Source organism: Eurosta solidaginis, chromosome 5 (genome assembly GCF_040869045.1).
Source record: "Eurosta solidaginis isolate ZX-2024a chromosome 5, ASM4086904v1, whole genome shotgun sequence".
NCBI classification, from domain to species: domain Eukaryota; kingdom Metazoa; phylum Arthropoda; class Insecta; order Diptera; family Tephritidae; genus Eurosta; species Eurosta solidaginis.
The window spans coordinates 268939497-268965710 of NC_090323.1; the positions used below are offsets into that span (position 1 = coordinate 268939497).

The 26214-nt window shown below is 36.7% G+C and overlaps 1 protein-coding gene across 1 annotated transcript in view; it reads right to left on the reverse strand.

Moving 5' to 3' along the window:
- Positions 1-24489, reverse strand: part of Dbx — a 73694-nt gene extending 49205 nt beyond the window's left edge. Inside the window, exon 1 of the mRNA XM_067786705.1 lies at positions 23940-24489. Within this exon, the coding sequence (XP_067642806.1) occupies positions 23940-24489 (550 nt within the window). The remainder of the gene's footprint in view (positions 1-23939) is intronic.
- Positions 24490-26214: the final 1725 nt, after the last annotated feature.

Here is a 26214-nt window from a genome sequence, read left to right on the forward strand (position 1 = left end):
AAGCTATTGCATATTATCAACTTATGCAATTATAATATTTATGCAACATTTTGTTTTCTTTGAGATTAATTCAAGTTTTGTCTTTGATATTAATTCAAGTTAACCTTTTTAAGCGTGGTGACTGATAAGAAAACAAATTTTTTACTTTTATTGAATAAATGAGAAGTTAATATTTAATTTTCACTTTAACTTTAACTTTCACTTTAACTTTAACATTCACTTTAACTTTAACTTTAACTTTATTTTTAACTTTAACTTTAACTTTAACTCTAACTTTAACTTTAACTTTAGCTTTAACTTTAACTTTAACTCTAACTTTAACTTTAACTTTAGCTTTAACTTTAACTTTTACTTTAACTTTAACTTTAACTTCAACTTTAAATTTAACCTTAACTTTAACTTTGACTTTAACTTTAACTTTCACTTTAACTTTAACTTTATTTTTAACTTTAACTTTAACTTTCGCTTTAACTTTAACATTCACTTTAACTTTAACTTTAACTTCAACTTTATGATCCGGCGTGGGCGTGGGCGTGAGCTTAGCACCTGCTAACAAGCCAACCTAATATAAACGCACGCAAGTCATTTTCTGTCAAAAATGTCTCATGCACATACAACTTGTATGAGAGCAACTCAAATTGAATTTGCTGCGTGAAAACCTAACTCGATTTCCAATTTTTGTTCTGCGTGACATTTAGATTTGACGTTTGCACACATGCTTTACATTGTCGCAACGCATGCTTAAGCCGGAGTCATTGGTGCCGTATGTCGTATCGCTGTATCCGTATCCCTAACGTAATCAGCTGTTTATCGTTACGTCGGTAAACCAAAACCCAATTGGTTGGCTACGATACGGTTACGACCTTAGCGGCACCAATAATCGATTGCGTTGATTCTCATAAGATTGGTCGAATCAGCTGTTATAAGGTTACCGATACGGTTACCGATAAAGCACCAATGTCTCCAGCTTTATTCCGGTTATGGCAAAAAACGCCGGTTGTTTGCGTGCGCTAAAAAAACGCGGTGCGGTTTTATTAGGTTGGCTTGTAAGCGACCATATATGTATACGATAAGCGATAGCACAATGGCTACATCGTGAAAATCAACGACAGCTCTTTCAGTTTGATTTCGATGGTCGTATGATAAGAAAGTGTCGCACGCGCGCTTAAAACAGAGTACCAAAGAGTGCGTGTGACACATGTTTACCGCTCAAACATTGCAATCAAACTAAATAAATAATTGATTTTGCTTTCGCCCTCGCTACGCGTTCGTGTTTACTAACACATTCTCAATTTGGTAACCGTGTAAATGTAGTGGTGCCCACCTCTGTTTATGATAGAGATCCAATTTTATGTATTTGTCCTGTTGCTAACACCGAACTTTTACGAACCTTTTCGAGCCTTTTCGGATCTTTTTTGACAAATATCCGTTACGGTTTTTTTTGATTTAGTCGCCAAGCCCGCGATAAAATCTATGCAATAGCTTAAAAAGGTCAAAGATAAGAATGAAAAAGAAGAATGTTTAAACAAATACGAATGCAAAAGTAATGGCGAAAGGAAGAAAAATTGGACTGCCTAACACAAGAAAACTGATGTTGAAAAATAAATGGAGGCAATGAAAAAGATGAATAAGAAATTTTGTTCAAATACAAATAAAGAAGCTGATAATGCTCTTTGCCGAACGTCTTCCAATCCTGCCGCGGACGCTACTCATAAAGGGGCGACACAAAACAAAAAATTATTGGCAATTTTTTTTTTAATTGATTTCATGAAAATATAAGTATTTCAAATTCGGTGTCAGTGTTAGAATATAAATCAACTGCTGGGTAGAATTCCATTCTATCTCGGCTGCCTGTTCAAAACCACCCTATCTTAGATTATTTTTCATGAACTACCTATCACAAATCAAAGCATATAGAATTTATGCTTAAATATGAGTTTTTAAATGAAATTCTGAAGCTCTTCAAATAACGTCTTTCACAGTCTCAACAGTGACGTGGCTGCCACGAAACCATATATCGATTTATTCAAAAATATATACATATATACAAAAAACTGTAAACGTTGAATCTGTGACACGATGAAGCACCAGAATACAAAAGGATAGCGTTATCGTCGCTGGGATATAGCGAATATATCTAGTACAACTATTATAAAATTGAGCACTTCCACTACATCACTTGTAGAATAGGAATTGATATCTTAAGTTCATTTCTGGAATCAAAAGTTAAGAAAGATAGTTTGTGTGCAGAATACTTGATTTATGAATAAATTTTAGAGATATTTTCCATGATTTTGAATCATTAGCGACTCAACAACGTGAAATTCGAGGCACGCACTGCGAAGAGGGAATAGCAAAATTACAGGAGAATCGAATAGAAATGTTAATATTTTGCATAAAGTGAATTATGGCATGCAATTTTAATCTCGGATAACACAACATTTTTCCAGGATTCTGTAAGCTTGCCTTTGCGCGCAGTTATTTAGTAGTGGAACAGTATTTCGGTCTTCTTTCGATGAAAAATGTCTATAAGAGCAAGTTATCTTCTTACTTAGAATTAGCCTCTCATGAAGAGTTAAACTCATATTTGTTCACCAAGTTTTTAAATGAACTCTCAGTTAAAAAGTTCAGCAAGTGAACCAGAAAGTCTTTCTTTTGCAATTTTTTTTTTAGATTTTTGAATAATCGTGAATATATTCTTTGATCATGCTTACTTACTTAATTGGCGCTTAACCGTCTAAACGGTTATGGCCGTCCAACAAGGCGCGCCAGTCGCTCCTTCGCTCCGCCAACCGGCGCCAATTGGTCACACCAAGGGAGTTTAAATCGTTTTCCACCTGGTCCTTCCAACGGAGTGGGGGCCGCCCTCTACCTCTGCTTCCATAGGCGGGTTCCGATAGAAACACTTTCTTGGCCGGAGCATCATCTTTCATTCGCATAACATGGCCTAGCCAGCGCAGCCGCTGCGTTTTAATTCGCTGGACTATGTTGATGTCTGCGTATAGCTCGTACAGCTCATCATTAAATCTTCTTCGGTACTCGCCATCGCCAACGCGTAGAGGTCCATAAATCTTTCGAAGAACTTTTCTCTCGAACACTCCCAAAGCCGCTTCATCTGCTGTTGTCATGGTCCATGCTTCTGCCCCATATAGCAGGACGGGTACGATAAGTGACTTGTAGAGTATGATTTTCGTTCGCCGAGAGAGGACTTTACTTTTCAATTGCCTACCTAGTCCAAAGTAGCATTTATTGGCAAGATTGATTCTTCGCTGGATTTCAGTGCTGATGTTGTTGCTAATGTTGATGCTGGTTCCCAAATAAACGAAGTCTTTTACTATTTCGAAATTATGGCTGCCAACAGTAGCGTGGTTGCCAAGGCGCATATGCGCTGACTCTTTGCTCGATGACAGCAGGTACTTCGTTTTGTCCTCATTCACCATCAAACCCATCTTTACCGCTTCTTTTTCCAGCTTGGAGTAAGCAGAACTAACAGCGCGGGTGTTTAGGCCGATGATATCAATGTCATCAGCATATGCCAGTAATTGCACGCTTTTATAGTATATTGTTCCGGTGCGGTTAAGTTCTGCAGCTAGTATAATTTTCTCCAGCATCAAATTAAAGAAATCGCACGATAGGGGGTCACCCTGTCTGAAACCTCGTTTAGTTTATGTTCTTTGATCATGCTGCGCATTTTTGGCATGACCTACAGGCCGTTTCTTACCAATCCGGTATATTAATTTGTACATTAGCGGAATAAACTTAAATGTTTCAACGATTTCATAGAAGCTAAAAATTAATCAAACACAAATTTTATGCACTCAGAAACACAGTAGAGATGTGATTTATATATTACATACTTATGTATGTATGCAGGGCCGTAGAGAGAAAACCCGGGCCCGGGACTAAACAATTTTGGGGCACCCTATAAAAAATCCAATAATACATTTGATTAACTTGAATTAATGACGTCTCATTCATGAATCATTATCGATGGATTACATATAAAAAAATTTTTGCCACATCAAAAATCATTTGGACTAAGAGCTGACAATAAAATTAACATAGAATATTTACCATTTATACTATTTTATTATAACGTAGAAATAAAATTCCCTTTTAACAGCCACATATTGTTTCAAATAATCTTTTCCTGTAATTTGGTAACATTTTAGTATATTTCTAATAAATATAATGATGATTATAAATTTTAATTATTCAATGTAGAAAGTTCGGATATCAAAGAGTGGCTTTACTTGCTTTTTTCGCTGCAAAATTTTTATAATAATATCAAAATTTAACTGTCTTGCCAAAACGGGCTCAACACACGTGGCAAGTCCTGAAACTCGCTCTTGAGATGAACACAATCTATGAAAGTTTTTGATTCTTGAAAGAACGCTGAAGGAACGTTCTGCACTAACTACAGTGACAGGTATTGTGCAAAAGATACGTAAAGCAACACAAATGTTGGGGAAAATCGTATACAGATTTTGAACATATGTAGATGGCATTTAGCAATTCCAATGGTGACAGACCTTTATCAAAATTTGCTTCGTAAATGTGTTTCAAGTGAATTATTTCGCATTCGAAGCTTTGAGAAACGTCCGACTTGTATTTTTCGACAAATTTTGCTGCGCTCGCCCGTACCGTAGTTTCATCCATGTCTTCAAATTGCCACAAAAAGGAAAGCGTCTCGTTCATATTTCTCATAGCTGCAAATCGTTCAGTAATGCCAGTGATTACCTAATCAACGATTACCAAGAATGTATTGTTTTTAAAATCAGACTCTGGATCATTCGTAATCATCTCATTTCCATTATCTTCAAAACGCCTTTTGGGTTTTCTCTTTCGAATGACCGGAAACTTTGGCGAAATATTCAATTGAGTAGCAACTGTTTTGCATTCGCTTAAAATTGTTTCCCATTGGTTCCTGATCAACTTCAAATCAGCTAATAAGGCATCTAGATGTCGGACCTCAACATCTATGGTGGCGCTCTAGCTTGGAGTACGACGTTTCTTTCATTAATTGTAGTCAGTATTTTGGACCAAATTGAAGACAGCAAGATACATTCGAACTTGTTGATGTACTTGAGAATGCCGGTAACATTTTCGTATGCTTGTGCAGTCAAATTTAGCTTAAGTAATGCGTTTAGTGCTTGTGTTAATCCTGGAACATAGTTTGCGAATGGTCTGATTGCCTCAACTCTAGCTGATCACGTAGTGTCTGAAAGACTGTGAAGAGAGCTCGGTTTGTAGATGCCCCATCGTTGTGGACTGCTGCTGAAAGTAGTAAAACATTTTTGTACAACTTCGAAGAAAGTAATTGCAGCCGTACAACATTCTGCAGCATCAACACCACATAAATTGAGACTGTGGGTTGCACAAGGCGAGTAATCAGCATTCAAGTTTTTGTCGAGAATGTGATGTAGTGCTCTTGTTAGCTCCTTTCATATTGGCGCCGTTATCGTACCCCTGTGCACGACAATCTTCAATCAAGTATTGCAAATTAGATCAGCGATTTTCTGACCAGTTTTTTGGTTACAATTCGCGAAAGCCAAAAACCGTTCTTGAATTTTAAAATTTGTTGCTTTTGAATTGAATTAGAGGTAGCGCAAAATGAACGTAGTCTGTTCAAGGTGACTAGCATCAGGCGTAGCATCAGCGATAATAGCAAAATACTTGGCTTTCTTGTGATGATATAGTTTCCCTCACGTGTTTTGCACAAATTTCTATAAACTCGTTCTGAATGTCTGGGGAAAGATGGTGAACTTGTAAACGTTTGTGCTGCTGTTGTGAAATCCTAACTTTCTCCAAATGATCTCTAAGTATCGGCTCAAAATATCTTATGAGTTCTAAGATGCCCAAAAAATTTCCATTGTTTCTTTCACCAAGATATATACTTTCGCCTCTGAAAGCAAGGCTTCTTTCACCCAAAAATAAAATAGTTTCCAAAATTCTACATACAATCTTTTTCCACTTTTGAGTTTCAGTGATTAGCTGTTCATTGATAAGTGTATCAATTGTAGCCCCCTTTCGAATTAGATTTTGTAAAGATCGCCATTGAATATAACATTTAATGTGATCTTGAATACTTTGGTGTGCTGACAGTTTATCGTATAGCTTCTTCCACACCTGCAATTTCGAATATCCGACAGCAAGAAAAATTTTAGGTCGATTTAAAGCTTTGGTGCTTAACAGACGACATGATAGGCAATAAAAAGCATTGCTACTGTCACTCCACACTAACCAGTCACGCTCCACTTTCTCTCCATTTGGCAAGATTCTGTTTAACAACGAGGTAGGAAATGCCTCGTCATGACGATCACGTGGAAAAATAACAAGACACTTTTGTTGACCTCAACGAATTATTTCGTTGACTTCTTCAGATCGCAAAAACTCATTATTCACGGTACCGATGTCGAAGTCGTTTAAATAATATGGACTTTGATACAGAGTTGGTGGTAATGTTGGAAGACTTTTTGAAGATGAAGTGTCGCCAAGAAAACTTTAAGATTTCGGATTCATGTAAAAATACATTTTTGTTTGATGTTTTTATTGTCTCCTCAGGCCTCTTTGTATGTATTGGTATAGCGACATGTAAATTTATATTAGAGGGATTCATTAAAGCATATAAATTTACAAAGTGTAACATTATTTCAATTTACACGCGCTGTTATATGAACGCACCTAGCAATATTCTTGTCAGTCAGCTGTAATATTGCCAAAAAAAATTGTTTGATTGTTTTACAAATTAAAAAATGCTAATATTAAATGAAAAATCAAGACTAAAACGTCTTTACTAAGATATTCTTGTAAATGACTTGCTGATGTTGGAGATTTCTGATGAAAATGATGGCTGTTATGTTTGCAAGGTTGTATTCCTTTGAGTTTACCGCGTTTACATCATGAAATGTGCGCGTAAATTTATACAAATTGTGTAAATGATTTTTCATACAAATTTGACAGTTCGTTTACGCACTAAATAAATTTATACGTTTACACACTTTATAAGGCATTTATAAGGTTAAATGAGTCCCCCTATTTACGTAAGCTCGCGAAAATGTGCAAATATCAGCGCACAAAAGATTAAACTTGGCGTAAAATAAGCTGCCAACTAAAATTTCACACAAATCTGAATAAGAACAAATTAAACCAAATGAACATTTTGACGATATGTGTACATATATATATGTACCTATATATACAGTATGTCTGTATAAAACCTCATCTGCACCTAACATAAACACATAAGCAAACACACAAGTAAGCAAAACGCACTAAAAAGGCGTTAATACGTTAATTGTTTCTGTCTAATCGAATTAAAATCAGAAGCTTTTATTCCCCACGTCTACACAAAGGCTCCAACATACCCCACTTACGTAACTAATTACAAAGAACATCACGAATCAGTGCGGCTTACATACAAAGGATGAATATGCAAATACGTAAATACGTACTACATGTGTGATAACCTACAATGAATTTCAATAGCACTAGACTAGTGTACAACCTATGTTTTTAGGTGAAATATAGGAGCCAGAACTATACAACTTTGAGGCCTATAAATAATGCGTCTGTGTATCTCCGAAGCAGCAATAAGATCAAGATTGATTGACCAGCGGAAGTCCGGGGCTGAAGAGTTTCTAAAAGTATTTAGCTCCTACGATACTAGACTTCCAAACATGCTTATAAATTGCACCACATAAGTCCTGATACCTAATGGGCTTTTCGATTTGGTCGTCAAACAAAACCTGATCACATTATGGACATATTATAGAGAAGACTCAACAAAACATTTAATTTGGTTGCAGGGATATGGTACCAAAAGGGGAAAAGAAATTGCAGATGAATTAGTCAGCGTAGATTGGGTCTTGATGTCGTCGGACTGGAGGAGACGGTTAGGTGGGATTTGGTAAAGGATGGTGGCAGCTATTCAGTTAAGGATTACCTCAATTTCATGATGATCTGTTGAGCTATGACATACTATAAGGACGAAACCGCCTTCCAGTTATTCAGCCAATCGCCTCGTGGTAACGATAAAGTTACAAATAAGACATGCATCGATCTTGGAAACTTCTTCCAGAATGTCGAAAACGTCCCAAACGGAATATTTCACCTCGTCTTCACAGCAGTTTGCACAGCTGAGCATAAACTGATTTCACATCGTTGTTCTCCATACAGCTAACACAGCGAGGGTTGTTTATTTTACAAAGGCGTACACAATGGGCTCCGCTTTGACCACCTTATCATAAAGTCAATGTATCACCTTTGGCAGAACACCCAGCGCTTGCCAACTACCCCTCCACATCAATACAAGGAAACCGAAGCCTTCCTACACCTTTCCTCCACATTAAGCTTACAAGGGCTTGCTCACTAAGATTCAAGCTTAATTATGATGTATACTCGTAGAAGGTGTATATTAAAGTACGCACTGTGCTATTGGGGTTTATGAAGATGGCATTAGAAGCAGTACCTTACCTCGCAGCTGAAATCTGTGGTGTGCGGGAGAAACGAAGAAGCACCCGCTTTGTGAAGGCACTCCGTTCGAAGTGTAATGAAGTTTCTGAGAATATCCTTTTTCGCGATCCTCTCAATGCACAAGAAATAGCTTCCCGCAGATTTTAAATGGCTTTACACTTACATTTGCTATCACCGATTTATAAAACACATTTTTCGGACCAGCTGATCTAAGAGCCTTAAGACTTACTTTTCTGTACTTCAGAAGTGTTAGTAGCGTGCTTGCCTACTACACTTAAGGCCCTGGTTTCAAGACTCAGTAAAAAAAACACCAACAAAACATACTTAAGAAAAATTAGGCAGTAGATTGGCCAAGACTTTGATTGTATTTCCGTCATGGAACAATTCTTAGCGAAAATTATTCTGCCTTTCAGATGTCCCTCTGCGTCAGCATAAAACGTATAGGTCCCGTCCTCACGATTTCTAGGAAAAAGTAAAAGGACAATATTGGGTGAGTTTTCGAACATATTCTGTTTTTCAAGAGAAATACTTTCTAATTCCAGTTTCTTGTAATCAATGCTCAGTGTCTTTAAAGACTAGATCCTCCAGGTCCAATTTCTTGGTTATTCGAACCACTAATACATATGCGCCATTACACGAATCCTAATTATATTCAGACATCAAAGTGGGGTTTTACAAACGCACACTCACACATTCACACATTTCCACATTTGATATTGTGGGCGCGACTTTCGTCCTTTCGTGCGCACATTTCGTTGGCACTTTCATGCAAATATGTGGAATTTACACACATACAAACACAAAATATCTTTATATAAAAGTGTTTGTTCGTTTATTATTTGAATCACCTTCTGTTATTTGTCGTTTGTTGCTTTTGTTTTCGCCTCTTTAATTAGAGAAAAGTGTAAAAGGCTTGAAAAGTTTTCACACAATTCTACATAATGGCGTCACTTACGGTGATGGCTTCTGTGAATGTATGTGTGTATGTATGTATAAAGTTGCCGCCGTAAGCACTTCAACCAACGAATTTAACTTCAAAGTTTTGGAATTTTAATGCCTTGACGTGTGAATTACATACTCGTTTAGACGTTCTGATATATGTAAGTACATATGTACATATTCAAATATTTTTGCACAAATATGTAGAAGTTCTTAATGAAAGTTAAGGCTTTATGTACTGTCAAGTGTTATTGTTGATTTTATAATTATTACGCTTTTGTAACTCGACACTTCAAAATTGAGTGGCGGATAAGGGTGGTTGAGGTGGTGTCTCTTATCGTGGCAATGGATTTGTACACTTCTATATATGTACATATCTATGTATAAATTTGGAGGGTAATTTTAAGCAATTTATCCAAGTAAAATCCTCTAACTTTTTAAACTGAATTCTTTATTTGTGGAAGTCAAATCGCCGAGTCGAATTAATAACTTCAATATTCAGTATCGCAATATGGTCTTTATTTAGACTTTTTGGAGTAGTAAAATTATACTTCGATATCAAGTACTTCACAAAAGCGTGTTTAAATCAAACTGATTATTGATTTATCAGCTTGCGCTGGTTTTATACTCTCGGTTTTCGCGCACCCATTTCTCCTAAGGTTTGGTCATTTCGCGAAAATCTGTTCGAGAGCAATTGTATCTCATGCTTGGTTACCAGCTGTATACATGTATATTTGTATATTTGTTTAGTTTCACTTATAGCCATATTGCTGAGTATGTGCGAGTAACTACTTCGGCTGATTACTACATGTGTCTGTGAGAGATATCTCTTCGTTGCCTTATACATAAGTGTTGCCGTTTTTGTTGTCGTGATTATTTACTAACAGCATAGTGATGCTAATATTCTCCACACTATCTATGCTATATGAACCCGAATCGTCAAGTATCCTGGGAGTACCGGAACTAATTGAATGATATTTTGTTTATTCATTCTAAGAACGGATAAGATTGTTATTCACCGCAGGACGGTCACGTGCTCTACAGGACTGCACCCGCTTCACTCCTGCATATTTAAGGATTTTTTTTAATAATTCTTTCTAGATAGGCCAGTTTTTTATCCAATTTTTCACTAAGCACAATGGTTCGTAACTGTTATTCAACAGCCGCTAAAATTTTAGTACGTGCTGGTGGGAAACAAAATAACTGACACTATAACCACTTGCAAAAATAATAGTTCAATTTAAGAATAGTTAAACTACGGGCATAGTCATATACTAGTAGCATCATCAATTACAAAACTCCATATCTGCGCTTCGAAGAGACTGATAGAGCCACAATATAAGATGGCTGGCAAAAGGGTGCCCGAACGGCGGACGAGGCGATGCACATGTACACTGGTGTATCCAAATTAGTAGAAGGGGTGGATTCTGCGGTATACTGTCCTGATCCAGAAATAAAGAGATTCTACAAGCTGTCAGATCAATTTAGAATTTTTCAGACGGAAGTAGAAGCCGTAAGCAGTAGAAACACTGGAACAACAGCGTAAACTGCAGCCAGGGTCCCAGGGCGTATGAGAATAGATGGAAATGAAAAAGCGTATGAACTATCTAAAAGGAGCGCCTTCCTCGAAGGCTACTCAGGAGACGTCCCAATCAGATTAAGAGAAGCCGAGAGTTCAAAATAATCGACCAAGCCGAAAAATCGAGAATCTAACTGTGGGGCTATAAAATATCGAAGACCATGTATAGGCCTTACAACCTTAGCAGATAGTGGCACAGGTCTTAGAAAGCCTCTATTACTTTCCAAGTTGACGTAGAAAGTTGTTCTTGGTTTGGATGTGAATTGTAAGTTTGGTCGTTAAACAAACTTCCGGATAACCTTTGGACTTATAGAGTATATGTGAGGTACTCACGGTCCGGTCAGTTCAACCTAACCTAAAACCATTTCTGAAAACTAAGATGCCCATAAGGCCAATTGCTGTGGCAATTCGGAGTCGTAGTAGGGACATTTGATATCGTGGCCGTTGACCTTCTATCTTCTCCTTCTTTTTATGGAATGAACTTCCGAAGCTAATGGACACTTTGTGATGCCGTTTCCGTGATAAGGAGATCGATAGGCGGGGTTTTGAATATTATGCTTAAAACCTCTGAAGGGCATGATCCAAACGTTTCAGTGATCCTCCCACAAGCAGATCGTAGAACGTTACCTAGCGTGGTATTAATGTAACAACAACTCAATCGCCTTCCAACAAATCAGTGTTCCATATTTAAAGATCGGTCGCTTTGTACATCTTTATTAAAAAAATTTATCAAATATAAAATTGAACTTCTATGACGAAAAAGGTTAACTCCTCTCCTTGCTATGCTTATAATTTTTTTAATGCTTGTGCGTCTCGCGCGTAGGTCACCACCTGTTGTTGTTGTTTTTGTAGCAGTGCTTCGCCCCATCCACCTCACCCTCATTTTTGCCATACCAGCTAAAGGTGGGATTGGTTGTTATTCCTCTTTTCACTGTTGAACAGTTACGCTCTATCTAGATTCATGAGAGGTTCATTATACAAAGAAAATCCCATTACCCTTCTAGCCATAATTTCAAACTAGCCAAATTGATGTATTGCATGTCGTAAGTGAGTCGATTTAAACGTCAGTTACGAATGGCTCAACATGGTTGGCTCATCTCATCAGCTGATTTGATTATTTTCATTTCACTGGAGTAGGGTTTGTGAAAAGAAGATGGCAAACTCAAAATGAAACCAAAACTTTAAACACATTTTCTTACAACACAAAAATTTGAAAGTTTTATGTTTTCAATCCATTCCATTAGCCTAATACCAACACGCACATTTTGACAGTCTGAACAAAGGTATGTTGCTGCTGTAGAGATAAGCCAACCCGCTATCAAATGACTATTGTGTAAGCTAAACTGAGTTGGAACACCACTCAATTTAAATCGAAATTGTCTCAATTTATTTTTCTGTTTGAACATAGTATTAAGTTTTTTTTTTAATATATTTTTATACCTTTCATGTACATGAAATGGTATATTAACTTTGGTCCGATGTTTGTAACGTTGAGAAATATAGAAGATAGACTCACCATTAAGTATACCGAATTGATCAGGGCGACGGACTGAGTTGATATAGCCATGTCCGTCTGTCCGTCCGTCCGTCTGTCCGTCCGTCTGTATGTTTGAACGCAAACCAGTCCCTCAAATTTTGAGATATCGCAATGAAATTTGGCAGAAGGATGTATTTTTGTATTATATTAGACATTTGACGGATCCGGTAGGATCGGACCACTATAACATAACCGATCGTTCAGATAAGACGATTTGGTCATTCCTGCCGCAATTCAGAAAGTATAAACGTGAAACTCGGTGATATATATTTTAATATATCGTAAACGATGGCGGCCACCGTGGTGTGATGGTAGCGTGCTCCGCCTATCACACCGTATGCCCTGGGTTCGCACCCCGGGCAAAGCAACATCAAAATTATAGAAATAAGCTTTTCAATTAGAAGAATATTTTTCTAAGCGGGGTCGCCTCTCGGCAGTGTTTGGCAAGCGCTTCGGGTGTATTTCTGCCATGAAAAGCTCTCAGTGAAAACTCATCTGCCTTGCAGATGCCGTTCGGAGTCGGCATAAAACATGTAGGTCCCGTCCGGCCAATTTGTAGGGAAAAGCAAGAGGAGCACGACGCAAATTGGAAGAGAAGCTCGGCCTTAGATCTCTTCGGAGGTTATCGCGCCTTACATTTATTTATTTTATAAACGATTTTCTGAAAAAACCACTTTGATCGGAGCTATATATAGTATATATCCCATACAACCGATCGTTTAGATAGAAAGATGTTTGGCAATTTCTCCCTTAATTTCCAATATAAAAACGTTAACCTTGGTGACATTTATTCTACTATATCATAGATTTCCTAAAAAAATCATTTCGATCGGAGCTATATATAATATATATCCCATACCACCGATCGTTCAGATAAGGGGGTTTTTTGCTATTTGTTATTTTATATTTATCTTAAAAATCGTTCAGGTATGTACATCGGTTCACTATATTATTCTTATCTTATACATCCGATTATTTGGAGAGTACGAACGGGATAAGATTATTGTTCAGCCCCATTCATGAAAGGTATGAAGTCTTCAGCACAGCCGAAGACAGTCCCGTCCTTACTTTTTTTTATACTCAGTTGAGCAGAGCTCACATAGTATATTAACTTTGATTGGATAACGGTTGGTTGTACAGGTATAAAGGAATCGAGATAGATATAGACTTCCATATATCAAAATCATCAGTATCGAAAGAAAATTTGATTGAGCCATGTCCGTCCGTCCGTCCGTCTGTCCGTTAACACGATAACTTGAGTAAATTTTGAGGTATCTTGATGAAATTTGGTATGTAGATTCCTGGGCACTCATCTCAGATCGCTATTTAAAATGAACGATATCGGACTATAACCACGCCCACTTTTTCGATATCGAAAATTTCGAAAAACCGAAAAAATGCGATAATTCATCGCCAAAGGCGGATAAAGCGATGAAACTTGGTGGATGGGTTGACGGTATGATGTAGAATAGAAAATTGGTAAGATTTTGGACAATGGGCGTGGCACCGCCCACTTTTACAAGAAGGTAATTTTAAAGTTTTGCAAGCTGTAATTTGGCAGTCGTTGCAGATATCATGATGAAATTTGGCAGGAACGTTACTACTATTACTGTATATGTGCTAAATAAAAATTAGCAAAATTGGATGAAGAACACGCCCACTTTATAAAAAAAATTTTTTTTAAATTCAAATTTTAACAAAAAATTTAATATCTTTACTGTATATAAGTAAATTAAGTCAAAATTCAACTCCAGTAATGATATGATGCAACAAAATAGAAAAATAAAAGAAAATTTCAAAATGGGCGTGGCTCCGCCCATTTTCATTTCGTTTGTCTAGAATACTTTTAATGCCATAAGGCGAACAAAAATTTACCAATCCTTCTTAAATTTGGTAGAGGCATAGATTCTATGACGGTAACTATTTTCTGTGAAAATGGGCGAAATGGGTGGAAGCCAAGCCCAGTTTTTAAACACAGTCCACCGTCTGTCCTTCCGCTCGGCCGTTAACACAATAACTTGAGCAAAAACCGATATATCTTTACTAAACTTAGTCCACGTACTTATCTGAACTCACTTTATCTTGGTATAAAAAATGGCCGAAATCCGACCATAACAACGCCCACTTTACCGATATCGAAAATTACGAAAAATGAAAAAAATGTCATAATTCTATACCAAATACGAAAAAAGTGATGAAACATGGTAATTGGATTGGTTTATTGACGCAAAATATAACTTTGGAAAAAACTTTGTAAAATGGGTGTGACACTTACCATATTAAGTAGAAGAAAATGAAAAAGTTCTACAAGGCGAAATCAACAGCCCTTGGAATCTTGGCAGGAATACTGTTAGTGGTATTGCATATATAAATAAATTAGCAGTACCCAACTGATGATTTTCTGGATCACCTGGTCCACATTTTGGTCGATATCGCGAAAACGCCTTCAAATATACATCTAAGGGCCACTCGCTTTTAAAACCCTCATTAATACCTTTAATTTGATATCCATATCGTACAAACACATTCTAGAGTCACCCCTGGCCCACCCTAATGGCGATATCGCGAAAAGGCGTCCACCTATAGGCCTAATTAAAACCTAATTAAACTAAAACAAATTCTAGAGTCAGCCCTGGTCCACCTTTATAGCGATATCCCTAAATGGCGTCCATCCATAGAACTATGGCCCAGTCCCTCATAAAATACTTTTTAATACCTTCCATTTGATACACATGTCATACAACCACATTCCAGGGTTACCCTAGGTTTATTTTCCTACATGGTGATTTTCCTTATTTTGTCTCTATAGCTCTCAACTGAGTATGTAATGTTCGGTTACACCCGAATTTATCCTTCCTTATTTGTTTTTTATATATATTGAGAGCTAAACGACTTAGGTACAAACATCTTTTTGTCGTCTAAAGGTGTTTGTTTTTATTTACGTATAGTATTAAGTTGTTGCCAAAGATTCCAATACAAAATTTGATTGAAACATAACACTTACGACGAAAGGAGACCTCGTGAATTTAAATATAAATATTGAGATCATATCTGATAATTTCAAGTGACTCCAATCGATCTAAAGCACAAATGCATGATTTGGTTAATTGCACTATTTTAGCAACAGGCCCACAGGGAGCCTTTTATTTTAACTAAATAGGATGTTACTCTGTATATATATATGCTATTTCGTTATACATCTGATAAAGCTTGGGAAGATCACCCAGTTCTGCCGCAAATTTGGAGATGGGATATCTCAGATATGTTTCAAGAATGACGAATGAACCTCTGCCTAAAATTTATAGAATTATGACTGAAATAAGGCATTCTTAAATGAAATACTGATTAAGGGCGTTTCCTAAACGACAGTCGGCGGAGGGTCCGATATATTTATGTATACATATGTATGTGTGTGTGCGTTTAGAGACACGTGCTATTTTTTTTTGCTTTTCCTTGCGACAATTTTCGCAAATTCACAGAAAAATTGAGTGCAAATCTATAAAAAATTTATTGCAATAAAATAAAATGAATTTAATGCCAATTTATCCCAACCTGACCAACCCATTGCTCTGCCCATTTACGTATGTGGTGGGACCGGTAAAAAATACACAAGCAGCTGACATTATTTTCACATAACGACAACAATAAAAATATAATTCCAACATAAAAGAAACAATATTTTTGGCATTCGAAATGCTGTGGGATAAAAAGACACAATGACTGATAGATAATTCGTTACGCCTCCTTTTGTTGAAGCTCTAAAAAAAAAGAGCAACTGCCGTATTACCACAATTGAGAGCACCACCAAAGCAATATTCATACGCACATAGACTTTGCAATAGAAAAATATGCATAACCAACGGTTAACTCATTTCGAATTAACCCTCAAATTTGAGCAAGCGGCGTGCAGCCAAAGAAGATACAACGGAAGCTATCGAATCGAAAAGGAAGTGCCTATAGGAATAGGAACTGGTTATACGAATTTGATTTGGTTACTTTGCTTGTGTTTTTATTGGAGGATTTATGAGCGACGCAAAAACATACCGCACGCAATAATTTAAACATGATTAGGATGATGTGATTGTTATTACAGCCTCCAGCCCAGAGGGCTTATAGCCCTAAAAAAGACAACAATAGTTGTTGGTGTTTAATAGAATGTAGTTTGAATAAAAATTGAAACAGTTAATCCGTAGACCAAGTCTAAAGCGCAAAACTATTAAGCGCAACCAAAACAATGAGAAAAATAAGGAAAATGTTTTTTTCTATTTATTTTTCATTGTATAATGAACTCTGCTTCCAGGCACCAATTCACGCGGCGTTGCTCTTTACGTGCATTTTGTTTTTGCTTTTTTGTAATTTCGTCTAGTTTATGAAAAGGATTTGTTTATATTTGGTATTACTTATGAGCAGCAAATTAGTTTCCATAATTTAAAATTTGAGTGCAATAACTTACTTGGCCCAAATTTTGATTTATGATCAGAAAAAAAGTTTTTCGTAATTAATTTTCCAATTAAATAAAAAAAGTATTTGGCGCGATTTAACTCCGAGGAGATTTAGGCCGAGCTTCTTTTCCAATGTGAACGGCAGATGAATTTTCACTGAGAAGCTTTTCATTGCAGAAATACACTCGGAGTGTTTGCCAGGGCGACCCCGATTAGAATTTTATTTTCTAATTTAAAAAAAAACTTTGTTCAAAACTGTCATGTTACTTTTCCCGGGAGTTGAACCCAGGACCCTCGGTGTGATAGGCGGAGAACCAACACAACCTGGCATATCAACGAACTATAAAACAACTAAAAATTTGTAATTTTAAGTAGAGAATACTTATTTTAAATACGTTACTCGTTTAAAAGTGTGAGCCTTAATCTTAAACGTTTTTGTTCTCAAACCAATCTCGGTTTGAATATAGATAATACCGGATCTCATAAAAACCAGTGTGCAGAGCTTAGTTGGAGTCTAAACCAGAGGAGTATGTGCAAACAACTAAAAATAAAATAAAATTTGTGCGGTCCGTCGTTAGCTGATGAATCGGCGTACTCCGAATATGAGTTGTGTGCTCTACTTAATGAGCTATCACATCTGCATATCAAAGCATATCATAACACTTCATATCGTCGGTCCCATGGAAGACCAATGGTGTTTACTTTACTGGAAAAAATGTTATCCTCATGTTGGACTCTTAAATTCTAAGTTTTGAAAGGTGACCTGGCGCAATGCAAAATGGCTCTATTTGAAGATAGTGTGATGCCTTTTCTTATTTAGTGGATTATACTTTGTGAAAACAACACACAAATTCAAGAGGGTGATGAGAAGTACCAAAAGGGCGACATTATTTTAAGAAAAGAAAACGCCAAAACAATTTTATGTTGTGCTCACGGAATATTAGCACGTTTCATTGCAAGGCAGAGGGATTCCAACAGCCAGGAAGCGACAATCTACTTCGACAATTGCAAGTCAAAAGGAGGGGAAAATAGTTGGATTCAATGGGTTGTTTAGCGTAATAGAAAGCTGACTAACTTCACAAAGTTCGTTGAGGAAATCTTTATCCCAGGATTGCAGGATCGTGCGATAATTTTTTGCAAAGCGCTGCGAAACATACCCTTATTATTATCAGAGTGATTTGCACACAGAGTTTATTTACTTTGATTTGGTAACGGTTGGTTGTACAGATATAAGGAATCGAGATAGATATAAACATCCATATATTAAAATCATCAGTATCGAAAAAAAATTTGATTGAGCCATGTCCGTACGTCCGTCCGTCTGTCCGTTAACATGATAACATGTTTATCTGGATCCAGAATAGATTGGTATTGAAAATGAGCGAAAACGGTTGATAACCAGGCCCACTTTTTATATAAATAACATTTTTGAAAACACAAAAAACCTGATTATTTAGTAAATAATACCCCTAGAATGTTGAAATTTGACGTGTGGACTGATGTTGAGACTGTTGATAAAAATTTGAAATACAATTTTTATAATGGGCGCGGCACCGCCCACTTGTGGTAAAATCAATTTTAAAAATATTATTAATCATAAACCAAAAATGGTTAAACCTATCGTAACAAAATTCGGCAGAGAGGTTGCCTTTACTATAAGTAATGCTTTGAAGAAAAATTAAAGAAATTGGTTAAGGACCGCGCCCACTTTAATATAAAATATTTTTAAAAGGGTCGTGGACGAATAAATAAGCTATATCTTTACAAAAAAGAGCTTTATATCAATGGTATTTCATTTCCCAAGTGTATTTATAACAATAAATAGGAAAAACTTCAAATTTAAAAAAATGGGCGTGGCACCGCCCCTTTTATGACTAAGCAATTTTCTATGTTTCGGGAGCCATAACTCGAAGAAAAATTAACGGATCGTGATAAAATTGGGTACACATATTTTCCCTATAGCAGGAAATATTTCTAGAAAAAATGGACGAGATCTTTTAAAGACTACGCCCACTTTTATATAAAAAAGCAAGTAAAGAAGGCTAAGTTCGGGTGTAACCGAACATTACATACTCAGCTGAGAGCTTTCGAGACAAAATAAGAGAAATCACCATGTAGGAAAATGAACCTAACCCTGGAATGTGTTTGTATGACATTGGTATTAAATGGAAGGTATTAAAGTATTTTAAAAGGGAGTGGGACTTAGTTCTATAGGTGGACGCCTTTTCGAGATATCGCCATAAAGGTGGACCACGGGTGACTCTAGAATGTGTTTGTACGACATGGGAATCAAACGAAAGGTGGTGATGAGTATTTTAAAAGGGAGTGGGCCTTAGTTCTATAGGTGGACGCCTTTTCGAGATATCAACCAAAATGTGGATCAGGGTAACCCAGAACATCATCTGTCGGGTACCGCTAATTTATTTATATATGTAATAGCACGAGCAGTATTCCTGCCAAGATTCCAAGGACTTTTGATTTCACCCTGCAGAACTTTTTCATTTTCTTCTACTTAATATGGTAGGTGCCACACCCATTTTACAAAGTTTTTTCTAAAGTTATATTTCGCATCAATAAACCAATCCAATTACAATGTTTTATCCCTTTTTTCATATTTGGTATGGAATTATGGAATTTTTTTCATTTTTCGTAATTTTCGATATCGAATAAGGAGGCGTGGTCATAGTCGGATTGACCATTTTTAATACCAAGATAAAGTGAGTTCAGATAAGGATTAGGGGCCGAGCGGAAGGACAGACGGCCGACTGTGTATAAAAACTGGGCGTGGCTTCAACCGATTTCGCCCAATTTCACAGAAAACAGTTATCGTCATAGAATCTATGCCCCTACCAAATTCCACAAGGATTGGTTAATTTTTGTTCGACTTATGGCATTAAAAGTATTCTAAAGAAATTAAATGAAAAAGGGCAGAGCCACGCCCATTCTGAAATTTTCTTTTATTTTTGTATTTTGTTGCACCATATCATTACTGGAGTTGAATGTTGACATAATTTTCTTATATACTGTAAAGATATTAAAGTTTTTGTTATAATTTGACTTTTTTTAAAAAGTCGGCGTGATCGTTCTCCGATTTTGCTAATTTTTTTAAGCATACATATAGTAATAGGCGTAACGCTCTTGCCAAATTCCATCACGATATCTTCAACGACTGCCAAATTACGGCTAGCAAAACTTTCAGATTACATTCTTTCAAATGTGGGCGGTGCCACATCCATTGTCCAAATTTTTAGTAATTTTCTATTCTACGTCATAAGGTAAACCCACCTACCAATTTTCATCGCTTTATCCGTCTTTGGTAATGAATTGTCGCCCTTTTTGGGTTTTTCGAAATTTTCCATATCGAAAAAGTGGGCGTGGTTATAGTCCGATTTCGTTCATTTTAATAGCGATCTGAGATGAGTGCCCAGGAACCTACATACAAAATTTCATGAAGATACCTCACAATTTACTCAAGTTATCGTGTTTACGGACGGACGGACAGACGGACGGACATGGCTAAATAAATTTCTTTTTTCGCCCAGATCATTTTGATATAGAGAAGTCTATATCTATCTTGATTAGTTTATGCCGTTACGGATTACCGTTATACGAAAAAAGTTAATATACTCTGTGAGCTCTGCTCAGCTGAGTATAAAAATGTTTAAAAGGGTCGTAGACGAAAATAATAAGCTATAACTTAGCGAAAAAGAGCTTTGTATCAATAGAATTTTACTTTCTAAATTGAATTTATAACATTAAATTGGAAAACACTAAAATTTTTGCAAATAGGTGTGGCACCTCCCCTTTTATGACTATGCAATTTTCTATGTTTCGGGAGTCATAACTCGAAGAAAAATTTACATACCGTAATGAAATTGTGTACACATATTTTCCTTATATCAGAAAATATTTCTAGTAGAAATGGACGGGATCGGATAAAGACCACGGCAACATAGATATAGAACTAGTTTAAAAGGCTCGTAGACATAGAATAATAAGCTATAACTTAGCAAAAAATAGTTTTGAATCAATGATATTTCACTTTACAAGTTTTATTGTAAGAGGAAATGGGCAGACATTTGCCTTTTAAAGGGGCGGTGCCACGTTTTATGTAGAAAAGTAATTTATCTGAAATGAAATGTACAATTGAAGCTCACGCTGAGTATATAATAATCGGTTACACCCAAACTTAGACACCTTTACTTGTTTTTATTATGAAATGCTTAACATTCATATTATTATTGATGGTGAATTGTCTACATTGTTGAACTGGCTGGTCCGTGAGGATCTCACATTGACTCAATAAGTCCACAGTGCTACCAGAAGTTTGCTGAACGACCAAACTGAAAAACCCTATCATAAACCAAGTCCTACGTTATAAAATAGCTCCATCCTATTGGGAAATACTAGAAGTTTTCTAGCTCTTTCTGCATCTACATTTAATAGCTGTGCCACTTCCTTTAGCTGGAATCTCAGCATAGCAGGTCTGGCCCAAGCACAAACCGTGTTCGATTGTTGCCTCCTCCAAACCTCGCTTCCTACACCTGCTATCACTGATGAGACTCACTGAAAACATGCGACGCCAGAAGACCTTGCCCAGAGGGACACAAGCAAATTTGTTAGTCTAAGTTTGTAAGAACTGCTGATCATCGATACTTTAAAGCGCATTTCTTGTATTTACGCCTTACCTGCGTGGTCGATCATGCGCAGTTCTAGCCTTATTTCAATCACTACGGTAAAAGTTTGAAGTAAGATCATCCGATTTTTAATTTCCATCTATATGCCCATGGACCTAGAAGAGATTATGTTTCTCCCTATCCCGATTCTTTTCAGAATTGTTTGCACTCAAATACACTTTTGAATGCTGTGCTATGTGAGATTATGGCCCTAATTGCTGCTTCTTGTCAGTATAAAGGTTCACGCAGCGCTAGTTTAAGCTATTTACCTCCAGTATCTGTAATGTTCTGGTCGCGAGTACTTTTTCCGCTTGAAAAATACTACAGTGATTCGGCATCTTGTAAGATCTGTTTATTTCCGCATCAGCGTAGTTTACCGCACACCCTACTCTTTCCATTATTTTGGAACCATCGGTGTACTGGCGTATCTCGTCTGTCATTTGAGTGTGCTTACGCCAATCTGTCGTGATTGGTTCAAAAACCCAATTGGAATGATGTGGTCTGTTCATCCAATATTTGAAGCCGCAGTACTACTTTGTACATATGGCCTGCGCTTAAACTACCCAAAAGCACTACCATTCGTTGCAGTTGATAACGCTATATTCTTTGAAACAAGATCTAGAAGCGGAAAGTGCAGAACGACAAACAGTCAAGCCGGTGCCCGTTCTCAAGGCTCCCGCTATGCTAGGCATTGATTATGTGCCTGATCAGTTGATGGATAACCATCGTCGATAGCAGTGGGGATAATACCCCACCGTGCCCATTTAACAGCTGATTTTGTCGCCTCATACAACCCCCACAGCGAAATAATCTTCCTGCAATTTAGCACGCAGCCGATACATCTGGCTAGGTTTGGATGTACTTCAATGTAATTAAGACTATCAATTAAGTCCCGGCAATATTTAAGAAGACTTCTAAGGCATACTCCTTATATTAAGGGCTTTCTTTATACGCTGTATTGTGTAGAACCGTTTTCCATTCATGTTTAACTTTATAAACACATCGTTCAGTTTCTGATACGATTAATGTAGGAAAATTGCACCAAAAAATCCAGCGGATGACGGAAAGTTTCAAGAGCAGGAAACATAATGGCTACCTGGCGTCTAGACTGTAGTAAAGTAGTGGAGGTAGCATTTCTCCTCGTTACACGGAGGCTAAGAGTTGGTATGGAAAATGCACCAAATAATATGCCAAATATGGTCGGACGAGCGCATATCTCCTGATGGAATATTAAGTATACTGTGACGAATATTAGCAACACTAAGGCATACTATAATCTCTAAACCGATACTAAGCAGTCACTTGTATCTACATAAACAAATCAATCATTATGTCTACACATATGTACATACAGCAGCGAAGAGTTACTCACAAAAGTATGCAATCATCAGCAGAGTATATCTCACACATACACATGCATATTTCTGAGATACTCACAAAAGTATGCAATCTTTTTAGCGAACTAGTAAATTCTAGAAATAGAAACGCCTAGAAATATGCCAATATGGAAACCGAAGAGTATAAAAGCAGCACCAGCTGAGGCATGACCAATCAGTTTGATTTAAACACGCTATCAGTTGCGAAGTATAATAGTTATTGTGGAATATTTTCAAAGTAGTCTAATAAAGACCATTTTGCATTATTGAATATTGGAGTTATTTATTCAACAGTTTAGCGATAAGAACGTTAGTAGAAGGTTGCAAATAAGCGGGGTTTCCCTAAATTCATTATAATACTTTTGCCAATCTACGAGAGAGGTAGTCCCGCAAAACTCTCTAAAGGGCCTCTCCGAATCTTTTAAAAATAATTGAGGGTTTAGACTGGACGAATCCTTATCGTGGGATTTCTTTAATTTGTAGCCACGTGGTTGTTGAATGATATAAATTCGGGACTGCGATGAACTTCGCCTAACTAGGAATCAGCGAATGAAATGTCAACCTAGAATTTAAACGGAGAATCATCCTTGCCAAATAGTTCTACTTTGGACTGAGTTGGCAATTGAAAAGTGAAACAAAAGTTAAAAAGTCTCTGATGTATGATTCTGTGTCATAGACACCAGTAATTGTTCTTTTTATTTCAGGAGACGCACATGACTTACTTATACCAAAGAAATGTACAAAGGTAAGGGAAAATATCCGTTAAAATAATAGGATGGTTTTAATATACCGTCGGCTACAGGTTGTCGGAAGATAAATATTTGTCTTTCTGAGTTTCGCAATAAAAGCCCGAGTTCAGAAAAACCTACCCGTTATATTTGTAATATCACTTTCAGGAAGAGTTGACTTTCTTACCATTTCTCACTCTCACACCTTCACGCGTATCACCCAAAATTGCTGAAACACTAAATTTCAATATTGGCTTAGTGCTATTCTCCTTCAGGATTGTTGTTTCCTTCTCCTCGATCTTTGGCAGTCTTAATGTCTCATTCTCATGCACATCCATATCATCATCACCGTCAGGATCGAGTTCTGGATCAATCATATCATCATCGATGCCAATATCTGGCTCTTCTTCGTCATCCTCCACACTACCAACACTTTCACTACCACCATTCACAACACTAAGATGACAACATTTATCACATTTGAAATTATTTTCACGTTTTATCACTTCTTCGCCAGTATAATTTTTTGTATTCATAATTTGTGCAAAATTACCACAACGATTACAACACAATTCTACGCGTTCACCGATGCGACCACCGTCGGGACTATGACCATTGGTGGCGCTGCTATCTGTGCCATTCGCTAAAATATCATATTTTTGATCTATAGAGTTGCTGAGTTGCGTTGAGTCTTCTTCATGTGACGATGAAATCGATGAATTACGGCTAAGCAACATTTTGTGACAATTTGAAATCGTTATAGTCGAAGAAGTTGCGACGGCACCAAAATCACCGCGCGAGGCACTGGCAACCGTTTGCGTATGGGAGTTCAAAAGCGAATCGGCGGTGTCTGCTATAACGGTTAAACCATCAAAACTGCGTTTGGTGACCGGTTTTAGACTATTCTTTAATTGCTTTCGATTGACCGCGAGCTCAGCTAACATGGCCACCATAAGCGCAGACCATCCACGGAGAAAATAGTTTACACGAATATTTGCGTTTTAGCTATAGTTCTGGGCGAAATCTGTATAAATGCGTCAAGGACTAAATTAAAACTGAGTTCATGTTGGATACTTTGATTTTTGTCTAGCGCTTGAATGGTGTCGCGTTGACTGCTCTTGGTTGATGACTGAACGACTTGCATTTGGTGGTGGTGGTGTTGTTTGCAGGATGCGCATTTAAGGGATGCTTAACGGTGGTTGGTCTATTTCTCCTGCCCGCTATGGTGCACGTTTATTATTCATGTATACGTGAATGCGTGTGTGTGTGTGAGTTTATCGATATGAATAAGACTGTGTGGCAAGTGCCACATGCTGCAGCAGTAAAATGCTCTTCTGCAATAAGGGGGCGCGCCACCATTTGTCCATTATGTACTTGCGCACTTAATGCATTTATGTAATTGTTTATGTATATATATATGTGTGTGAGTATTTCATTTATTTATTTGTATGGTAGTTAAGGTAACCTCCATTGTGAGCTTTTGTTATCGTTCGTACTTCATGTTGTATAATAACTGTTTTTGTTGCTCCTGTTGATTTTTGGTATGTTTGTTGTTGTTGGCATGTTTTGATTTGATTTTATTCGTTTGTTATAACAATAAAATATTAATTTTCTTGTAAAGTGAATATAACGATATTTGGATGTGAGAGATTTTCCTATGTATTTGTGTGTGTGTGTTTTTGTGTAGGTTTCATATGATGTGAGTTGAATTTCGGAAGTGGGATGCACAAGCTTGGACATATTATTTAACGTTTAATGGCTATGTCAATGGGTACTTGTGCAAAAATGATAGTTTCAAATAAATATAAGTAAAGAAATTTATGGATGTGCAATTTGTAACAAAAATATTTTAGTGGAGTTCGTTTTAATTTACTAATTTCTTCATTATAATATTTTATTAATTTATTGCATTCATACATACATGCGGTTCAAAAAACTTTATTTTTAATTAAAATATGTACCTACTTACAAAAATATATATTTAACACACAAATTACTGAAGGTCGGGAGCTGTAGCCCATGAGCCTTGGGGGTAAAATGATACGAAGAAAATATCCAACCGCTTTGTTTTTTTTTTGTTGCACTATAGCAATATTAAATTATTATTTTTTTAATAAATATTAATTCTAGTAAATAGCAAATCAAACTTTTCTAGGTCCACCAAAAGGAAAAGTAAAGAAAGGTTACACCATATCTTATACATTATTTCTAATTGCTGTTTTTATGTACAGGTCCCTTTCGCTCTTATTTGGAATCGAAATCTATAAATAAAGTTTTGGTTATAAAGATGGAGATGCGTGCTAATAGCGAGCTTTTGGTGGTATTGGTCGTAGCGCATTTGTTTAGCTATATTTTATTAAAATAATTTGTTAAAAATAAACGATTGTTAGCACATAAAGTAATCTATTTGTAATCGCGGGTTCGAATCGAGCTCAAGGCCTAAAAATAATGTGGTGGCTGAA